This window comes from Eutrigla gurnardus, assembly GCF_963514095.1.
Source record: "Eutrigla gurnardus genome assembly, chromosome: 10".
Lineage (NCBI taxonomy): Eukaryota > Metazoa > Chordata > Actinopteri > Perciformes > Triglidae > Eutrigla > Eutrigla gurnardus.
The window spans coordinates 5,714,626-5,724,828 of NC_139924.1; the positions used below are offsets into that span (position 1 = coordinate 5,714,626).

At 40.2% G+C, this 10,203-nt stretch overlaps 1 protein-coding gene across 1 annotated transcript; it reads left to right on the forward strand.

Moving 5' to 3' along the window:
• The first annotated feature begins 2,293 nt into the window (after positions 1-2,293).
• On the forward strand, positions 2,294-6,355 carry gpr184 (G protein-coupled receptor 184). The gene is made up of 2 exons (XM_084019241.1): positions 2,294-2,647; positions 4,752-6,355. Exon 2 carries the CDS (start codon positions 4,794-4,796, stop codon positions 5,820-5,822), a length of 1,029 nt encoding a protein of 342 aa, XP_083875367.1. The 5' UTR covers positions 2,294-2,647; positions 4,752-4,793; the 3' UTR covers positions 5,823-6,355.
• Positions 6,356-10,203: the final 3,848 nt, after the last annotated feature.

Below are 10,203 nucleotides of genomic sequence, written 5' to 3' on the forward strand. Positions count from 1 at the left end.
CACTATCCCATCAGACACTTTTCTAGGCCTTGTCTCTATTGAGCTTCATCTAATTCTACAAAAAGTCTAATATTTCACAAGAGCAGGCTGAAAAATGTGTTCCTACTGAGAGTGATGACCTTTAAAGATGAACAGGTGCTTCTTAAATGGAAGTGTACCAATGTTTTCAGCTTCTATTGCAGGTATTTTTCTTCAATTGCCACCACAGATGGCAGCATTTTTCTTTTATGTTAACATGAAGAATGTTTATTCAGTTAAAAACAGATTTGTTCAATCTGTGCCTGATAATCAGATTGAATTTCGTTTTATCATTCATTGAATTTGCATTGCTAAACACATCGGATGTTTAAAACGGTTTAAAAAATAGTTTGAGTTATTTTAAAAAGGTCCAGTAATTCCCAAAAACATAATCAATCCATCATAACGTCATCATCACTAATAGACTAAAATCTGGAAATGAAATAACTTTATTTATACTACTCATTAAATTCCTCCATTATTCTGTGTAATATCTGGTTTTCTTTCAGGGAAATTATAAGAAATTTGTATTAACCCTCTGAATTTTGGAATGAGGACTGAAGTCAAAAGGTTTCAGGGCCATTATGAAGTCGGCTCACGTCAGTAACCTCGCTTCCTTCCTGAGATAACCATTCAACACTGTCGACAAACACACAAAACAAAAACCTTGTTAGCTCTGGAAATGTTTTCTTTAATTGTGTAACGTGATTTCATCGTGCACATCAGCGTTATGACTGCGGAACCATTGACCTGCAGTTTGGCCATCAACTACGCTGAAAGGCTGGGCCAGCTGCTGAGCCTGCCCTTGGCATCGGGCATAATGCACTTCCGAAGGGAATAATTCAACAGTGTAAAATAATTAGCAAAATTGAGGCAAATTGCCGAACATTTCCGGTTGTCAGGCGGATGCTTTCCCCGACTACGAAATAGAGGGAGCTGGTACTTTAAACTCATTAAAGGATAATTATATTAAATGCATCAATTAACACTTCCTTTTGGTTTTGAGCAAAGAAAAATGTATAAATGCATTCACATGATTGCATATTTTGTTATTAATTACTTGATGAATTACTGTTCTCTCACTAGCGGCCTGTGGTTTCTCCTTCGCTTTGTCAGTCAACGTCACAATGCAAAAGGTAATTTAATAAAAAACCTAAATGTTTGAACAAACAACCAGTGAAGTTATTGTGTTGTTTTTCTGATGAATCATTATTTTCAACTTTAGCTACGTGTAGGAATGGAAAAAGGAGAAGATAAGAGAGGATGTGGGGCTTTTCACTACAGCGAAAATGAAAGTAAGATTTAGTGGAGAAGTAGATACTTCTGGCATGTGTGCACACCTGTTAGTGTTTTCTGGGAAAATCCACACTTTGATTCATACTGTTTCCAGAAAGTAGGCGTGTATTTAAATACATTTCACATGACATCACATTTTGTAGCATTGCATTTGGCTACTGAAGACTTGAGGCATGCTTTCAAAATGAAGCTGAACTGGTGCAGGTCCCCACAAACACATTTACAAACCTCCTTCTCTTTTTCCTTGTCATAGAGCCAGACTCTGAAACTCTCACTTGGCCTCTTAACACGGATAAAAAAAAGTGATGGATGAGGTGTGATGAGGTTAGAAAGCCCCTGAAGAATATTTTACTCATCAGCTAAGATGTAGCATTAAGCCGTTCCTCTTTCTAACCTCTCAGTTATCTCTGTACCTCAGGTTTGCATTCTTGCTCATAGGAAAATACTTCATTCACAGCTGGTGTAAATGTTTACTCAACACGTTAACAGATCGGCTGCAGGCTTCCGTCATAGATTCTTCTCATAAACATAAAGGGGAGCCGTGGGTTCTTCAGTGACGCGTACTAGTTCTGGGTAAATTACTTCCTCATAACCACTGTTCCCACTGCTGCCTGGTACAGAGCTCACAACGTGGAAATTATTCAGCAGTGAAATGGAGGAAGTACTTCAGTACACACTTCTCACTTCACACAATGACGGTGAGCAGTCTCACTCTGTATCAATGGGGATTTACACCGAAGCAACCACAAAGCGGTGACGATAACATCATTGGTTATTTATATTTACACTGTTACACGACAAAATGACTCATCCAATATAAAGTAACGGTTTTCTGCATGCAGTACACCATGAAGACTTTCCTCCCTCTGTCTCGTCCATCAGCCTGGTTTCTCTCCACCCCTGAAGCGTACTTCCTCCGTGCACGTGTGCAGAACCAAACCTCCCTCCTCATACATGTGTCTTCCCCTTTCTGTACTTTGTCTCATCTCTTCCCCACACTCCTTGCTGACATTTCAACTGTGGCCGTCAACAGCAAACCATCTCATCCACAGCAAAAAAACAAAACCATAAACGGAGAGAAAAAAAACAACACCAGACTTTTTTGACTTGCTTTTAATGATCCATTTGAGTAATTGATCCAGGGTGCCATGTGGGATTGTAGTGGCTTGGCTGCATGTCAGCAGATCTGAAGAGTCTCATCCTCCCATCGTCCTCCAATCCTCCTGGACTGAACTCCACCAACAAGAAGCATCTCTGGAATGTGTCACAAACTCTCCGTCCACTGGACAGCTTGGTTTTGCAATCAAGGCACACATCTTACCAAAAACAAAAGGTGAGTTCACCGTTGATTACAGTTCTGGATGTAAGAGTAAACTTAAATTAACAGTGGATCTGAGATTGTGTTAATGTTTGGCAAGCAGGGTGTTTTGGGTGTTAACTTAGTTTGAAAACTAATTTTCTTTGGTAGCTTTATTCCTGTCCCTGTGGACTGTTGTCAGGGGAACGACGCCATGCTCCAGGCTCTTTGAACGAGCGTGACAAAAATAATTACGCTAGAAATGTTGAGGTTGGATGTTTTCTGCAGATCTCCCAGCGGTGGTCAGCTCACGGGGCTGGAGAGTGCAGCCGAGAACTGCTTGACAAGAAGAAATAATGGGAAATACCAGGAATTTACTGTGGACTGTGATCCTTTGAATCACATCTTTGGTATTTGGGAGGCAAGCTATGAAACAAAATGAATTATATTGTTCCATATTGCTTGGAAAAAAAACCTTTGGCAGCTGACTCTTGACTCTCCAAATCAACAAGGCTTTGTAATAACAAAGTTCAGTTTACAATATTAACAAACACATAGTTGGCTCTGATGGATGAAAGACCGGACTGAAGCTTGGACCTGTTGTGTAAAGTGGGTTTATATTAGGATTAAGTCAATGCAATGCTTTACATGAATATTTGTAAAATAACCCATATTGATTGGAATAACAGAGTAAACGGGAAGATTTTTGGGGTCCCCAGTTAGAGCTGCTGCCCCCGCGACCCGACACCGGATAAGCGGTAGACGATGAAATAAAAAATGAAATCAAAGGAGAGATTTTTGGTTTGCACCCAGACTGATGACTAAGCAGTAGCCTCCATTTTTGGAATGATAACGGAATCATGTCTGTGAGACAATCTTTCCGAGTCAGTCTTGTTTCCCAACCAATATTAGAATGTATTGAATAATCCATTACGTCGAACCCACTTCCACAAGCACACATAATCACAGAAACTAAGACACACTTACACTTGCAGCTGCACATTATCGTCCACTAAAGATGGCCTGACTCTAAATGGCTGCTCCATTATTGAGTTTGGATGGGACAGCCATCTCTGCCCAGACGTTAATGGCATTAGATGCTTCCTGAACACACCAGGGCCAAGCCTAAGCGGTAAAACGGAAGGTAGAGGAAACAAATATCCAATATTTTCGCTATGATACAGAAACATAAGCACAAAGATACAGAATGCTGACATCTCAGAAGTTGACAGAATATAATCGACTTATAAAATCTTTAAATAAGTGATCTTATTTCCTTTGGCATAGAAAATAGCAACCAGATGTTGAAATGATTCAAGAGATCTATGTTGAGGAGTAACTCGTTATTCATTTTCTGATGACATTAAGTATGCAGCCAGTCATGGTTCAGCAGCACCTCATTTTCCACAGGAAGCAACACAGACTAATATCTGTGTCCATAGACGGGAATCACACCCACATTTCTGTGATGATTTGGGACTGACGGTGCATCTGCAGCGTGAATCATGTTTTTGATCCACAGTCAATTCATTAATTAAGTTCACATTACGTATTCAAGCCACAGCAGACACTTAAAAGCTCTTGTCTGGGAGAAATACTCAAGCCCCCCAGTTCTGCTGATGGTTGCCACATCAGCCATTAAGCTGGACCGGCAGTCAGTCTTTAAATTAGAAATAACTGGTTGAGTCTGACTTTTCTGCCGCCGGACTGAAGTTGTATTTAGGACTGATTGCAGTAAAATGCAAATGCTCACTTTACGAGTTCAGGCTGCCACTCAGATTTAAACCATGCAGGTTCAATAAGTGCAACAATTTATGCAGTTAAAATGAAAGCATTATCATAAAAGGATGTAATCAGCTGGAGGTGGTGGAGTTGGAAGCAAAGGTTTCAACATGTAATCCATCCGTCTTCAACTCTCTGCCCAAGCATCATATACTGCAGAACCAAACTACTTCACATTCAGAAACATCCGAGGACAACCGTATGATGTTATCTATCCAGCTCGTTGAACCGTGAAATAGGATGGGGATACAAAATGGCCAAGATGTACTGTGAATTTTATGGCATCCTAGGAATAAGCTCATGTTGCCTGCGTCACTATAACTTAGTCAAACTGTTTTTTTGTGTGTTTTTTTTACAGGTAAAGTTCCAACCAGGAAAGTGAAAGAAAACGGACAGAAAAATGAACGTCACCATCCCACCAGCTGGAATCACAAACTCAACTGTGTGTGTCAAAATTGGGGACAGCGCCGTCAGTGACTTCCTGATGTCTGTTTACATCCTGGCTTTTATCTTCGGTTTGATCTTCAATGTGCTGACCCTGGGCCCCATTTGCCAACAAGTGCGGCGGCAAAACGTTCTGGGCATCTTCCTGCTCAACCTGTCCATCTCCGACATGCTCTTTCTTTTAACCATGCCACTTTGGATTAATTATTACCGCCAGGACCACCACTGGAGGCTCGGTGCTGTGTCCTGCAGCATAGCCGGCTTCTTCTACTACTCCAACATGTACATCAGCATCTACCTGCTCTGCTGCATCTCGGTGGACCGCTGCCTGGTGGTCACCTACCCGCTCCGCTCCAAGATCCACCGCACGTCAGGCTACGCCTGGGCACAGTGTGCCTCCGTTTACGTTGTTGTGATTGCGCTTCACATCATGGTACTGGTCAATGACAATCTCACTGACGCCCATGATGAGGTCAACAACAATGACCGTTGTTATGAAACCTACCCCATGGAGAAGCCTGTGGCCTTGTTCAACCTGCTGAGAGTGGGCATCGGCTTCCTGCTGCCCCTGCTGGTGTTGGCGCTGAGCTACTGGAGGGTGCTGGCCACTGTGGGCCAGAGTCCCGGCCTGAGTGCCCAGGCTAAGAGGAAGGTCCGCCTGCTGTCCTTTGGGGTGATTGGCATCTTCTCAATTTGCTTTGCTCCGTATCACATTCTCCTGCTCACACGCTCCCTAGTCTTCTACAACAGTAGTGACATAAAAGGAAGTTACTGCCAGTTTGAACAAACAATGCACTATCCATTCTCCTGTACGCTGGCATTGTCCAGTCTGAACTGTGTGGTGGATCCTGTGCTGTATGTGTTGGTCAGTAACGGCTTCCAGGAGGAGGTGAAACTTCTCTTGAGAAGGCATAGAAGGACACAGTCAGGGGACTGTGCTCTGACTGCATACAACACAGGAAAGACTACTACTAACTTAATATGAAGGGTAAGCTACGATAAGTGCTCTGTGCTCTTTGTACATGCGTGTGCACACGATTATGCATGATAGCTTTTAAACCAATGGCTTTGTTTTCAGAGTAAGCAAGTAAGTAGCAGGGATGTTTACATCCCATAATTAACCCTGTGTGTACAGATCGGACTTCGAGAGAGCCACGCTTTTGTCTATTTGTCTCCCTCATATCCTGCACAGTGCGTAGAGGAGGGAGTTGAATAACATGCATCTCAGAGCTCTGTAATTGGATTGGATTGCCAGGTTCTGCTCTCCCAAGAGTTCTTCAGGGGCAGCCACTTCTGGTCTGTGGCTGGACACTGCTGGGGTTGAAGAGCACTTGTGTTTTCCTTCCAATCTATACAAGGAGGATGTGATTGTGATTTTGTGTCCCCGGTATAGCTACAATTAACTCTATGGCATGCCAAATAAAAGGACATGCATTAGCATGAGCGTGTGCCTTTATTGTCTTGCTGTCAGTGAAACATGTTGAATGTAAATCCCAATAAACCAGTGGTTTAAAAGTTGCTCGTCTTTTATGTTGTTTATGTAGCAAACATGAGATGATCAATTTGCAGTCGGCGTTTTATGCGTTCCCACAGGGAAGAAAGGCCGCAGCACATAATGTTGATAATACAGCCAGCACAGCTGCTGCACAGCTGGGAATGGTTGCAATCAGGAATCCATGTGTGTGTGTGTGTGTGTGTGTGTGTGTGTGTGTGTGTGTGTGTGTGTGTGTGTGTGTGTGCGTGTGTGAGAGAATCTTAGATATGCCAAAATTTCAGAAAATGCAAAGAAAAAAATAATGAAAGGAGGAAGTGAATCGACAGCATGAAGGCTGTTGTTGCTTTGTTTCATATTTTGCTCATTATTTATACAGTGTCTTTTTTATCAATCAAACAATAGTGCATAATGGACACACTACTTAGCACTGGGCATATTACCAGTATGATCTCTGAGGTTTGTACAACCTGTTCTCTCTCTTTCATGCTTAGTCATCGGTCTATATCTAGAGACAGGATGCAGCATATACAGCTCCTGAAAAACAGTCATATATTTCACTCATATACCACTAAAATGTTCTTTAAACTTAATACAGTACAATATGTAGAGTATGCTTTCATGATAAGTAAATGCTGCCCTAATGAATGCAACATTTCATAAAAAAACAGAAGTCATTCTTATGTTGATAACAATGTAATCCAGATGGCACAACTTTCTTTCAAAATGCTTTTGTTTAAAGTTTTTTTTAAAAGTCAGACTGGATTGCATACACGTTTGTTGTTGCTTAACGTTAAATACTTGAAGGATAAGGCCGTTGATATTCTATGTTTTTTTTTTTTTTTAAATAAATCCCATAAAAAGACCAAACCCAGAACAGCATGTTCAGCCTGCTACCATCTGGCAAGTGTTAGCAGACGTATCAGCTGCTGCACCACCAGACTACAGATCAGCTTCTTTCCTCAGTGAAACTCCTAAAATCATTCTCCACCCACTTTGTTTTTGTTTGTGTTTCTAAATGTAACAAAATGGAACCACAAACTGCATTTTGTTGCATAATCCTGTTGTACAATGAATGTTGTAATCTTGTTCCTACCAACAAGTGTAGCCTGAACAAAGAAGAATTCCCATGACCACCCAGTTCCCCTTTAGCACAATTGTTTCTAAATCGATATGCCACTTGGTGTTTGGTTTAATCTACCTTGAAATTAGACAGAATTCCTATATTTCCTAATAGCATTTTGCAGCCCTGGTTCATGGTTTTCACAGATAAACTGCCAAAGCTACAGTCCATCATCTGTGGCATTAGGCCAAAGATATAACAGATCCATTTTCTGTAGAGATTTTAAGAACTAACTCAGGCTGTAGCCAGACTCCTTGGGAAATCAATATTTTATCACTTAGCTGTTCTGACTCATAGCTCATAAAGGAAAGCTTGTCTAAATGCATACAGACTATTCTTAGACTGAAGTTATTTTAGCATTGAGTTGAGCACTCAATATGAAATAATAATTTCCTCCTTCCTCAATTAGAATGGCTTGCTAATTAGTTGAAGAAAATTGTATTGAATTGCTGTTCTCCTGCTGCTTGCAGTGTTATTAAGTGTGTCTTTAATGAAACAGCAAGTCTTAATGTTTAAAATGAATTTGTCCAAGTCCCAATGCATTTCCGAACCACAAACCCAAAGTGGTTTATCATTAGAGTAGATATTTCATTAGCAGAAGAAATATAATTGTCATGCAGGCAGCCACAGTGAAATTGAATCATCCATCCATCATCCTCCACTTATCCGAGGGTCGGGTCGCGGTGGCAGCAGGCTGAGCAGGGCGTTCCAGGCGTCCCTCTCCCCAGCAACACCGATATAAACTCCATAAAAACGTACCCTTCTTAAGAAGAAAAACTCTTACAGACCATTTCAGTGTAGAGCTAAATGCAATCTCAAGATTCACTGGAGAGAAAACCCCTGGCGACTGAGGAACAAACCTCAAAGTAATCTGATTGTTCAAAGGTGACAGTTGGCATCAGCAGCATTGACTGGGGAGCTCAGGCCTATTACCTTTCACCAAAGACTATTTCAGTTGAAATGGTGTTTTTTTCAGTGCAGTTGTTGGATTTGTTGATAGAGAATCAGCTACACGTTATGATACTTTTATTGTCTGTATGCATTCTGACCATTCCAGCTAATAGTAGAAAAAAATATATCCATTTGATCTAAAGGAAGTGATTGGAATGAATGCTGCGTAAGTGTAATTTAGATCACATTAGCCATTTCTAGTCTTTGAACAGTAGGCATGTTGAGAAATGGACTTGATAGGCTTTGACAGAGAAAAAAACATTAAGAAAGCAATAATCATATTTGATGGGTGTCTTTATTGTTCATTCTCTGAATATTTCAATTCATTTCATTTTATATTTTTATTTGTTCCTTTCATGAAAATGCACATTACAATATAAAGTTGGCACACAAGTCCACATCACATATGTCAAATTAATGCATTTCATGATTGGAAAGGAGCAGAAAGAAGAATATAATTCTTTTTTTTTTTGTCTTTCTTACTTGAACATAAAATTCTTAGATGGTCTCCCATTTCCATTAACCTACACCTTCACCTACTCCATCACCTACACCCTTAATCCTAACAACAACAAACAAAATAACCTGCAAAATAGACATTTTCAAGTTCAAAACACTTTCATATGCATATTGTGTAATTTGTCTTTCTTTATACATTTCTTTAAACTGAAAATATCTGTACAACCCTTTAAATCCTTCTGTTGGGAACTCCAAAGTTTGACGCAAACAGAAACACACATTTTAAAGTGGTCCGAGCAACTAGATGCTTAAAATCCAATCTCCTTCTGTGATTTTCATCCTCCAGGAAAACACAAACAGTTTTTGCACATTCTCTGGCAATACGCTCTTTTTAGCTTTGAACACAATTAATAATGTCTGCTGGTCAATTATCTCTTTGAGTTTCAATAACCATGCCTTAACAAATAATCCATTAGTATGTTCTCTAATTCTAACTGATTTTTTCTGTAATAAAAACAATGGCATTATATTGCTTATATACGACGGCGTATTAGGGCCACTGTCGAAAAAAAAAAAAAAAAAAAAAACGGCGCCGAGAGAGGTGGGCAATATTCTGAGATTAAAAATCGCAAATTTGCTAGTTTAAAGTGGCCCATTTGCTAGTTTTAAGGTAGCAAATTTGTGACTTTAATTGTGCAGTAGTGTGGGGTAACATATATATACGAAGGCGTATTAGGGCCACTGTAAGGGGGGGGGAAAACGGAGCCGAGAGAGGTGGGCAATATTCTGAGAAAAAAGTTGCAAATTTACTAGCTTATTACGATGCTAACAACCGGCATTTATGCTAGCTAACTTCCCATGAAGGTTGCTTTTATCTTTCTAATAAATCCATCCCAACGTGTGACAACACTTTGCTAAGGTCCTTAGGGTGATGGCTGTTGATGGTTATTGTTGGTTAATTTTATATGGGCCAAATTGTCATCTTATGTGTGTTTATTGATCCGGTGTATTGGCTAAGCTTAGAAAGATTAGAAATTAGGGAAATTAGAAACATGGGAAGTTAGCTAGCATAAATGCCGGTTGTTAGCATCGTAATAAACAAGCAAATTTGCCACTTTAAAACTAGCAAATTTGCGACTTTTTTCTCAGAATATTGCCCACCTCTCTCGGCTCCGTTTTTTTCCCCCCCTTTACAGTGGCCCTAATACGCCTTCGTATATATATATGTGTTACCCCACACTACTGCACAATAACTCAAATAAGGCAGTATAAGTGAACAGCATAACATTATCATTGTGTTACAATCTAAAACATTCTTAGTTTTGTTCAAAATAAAATTTT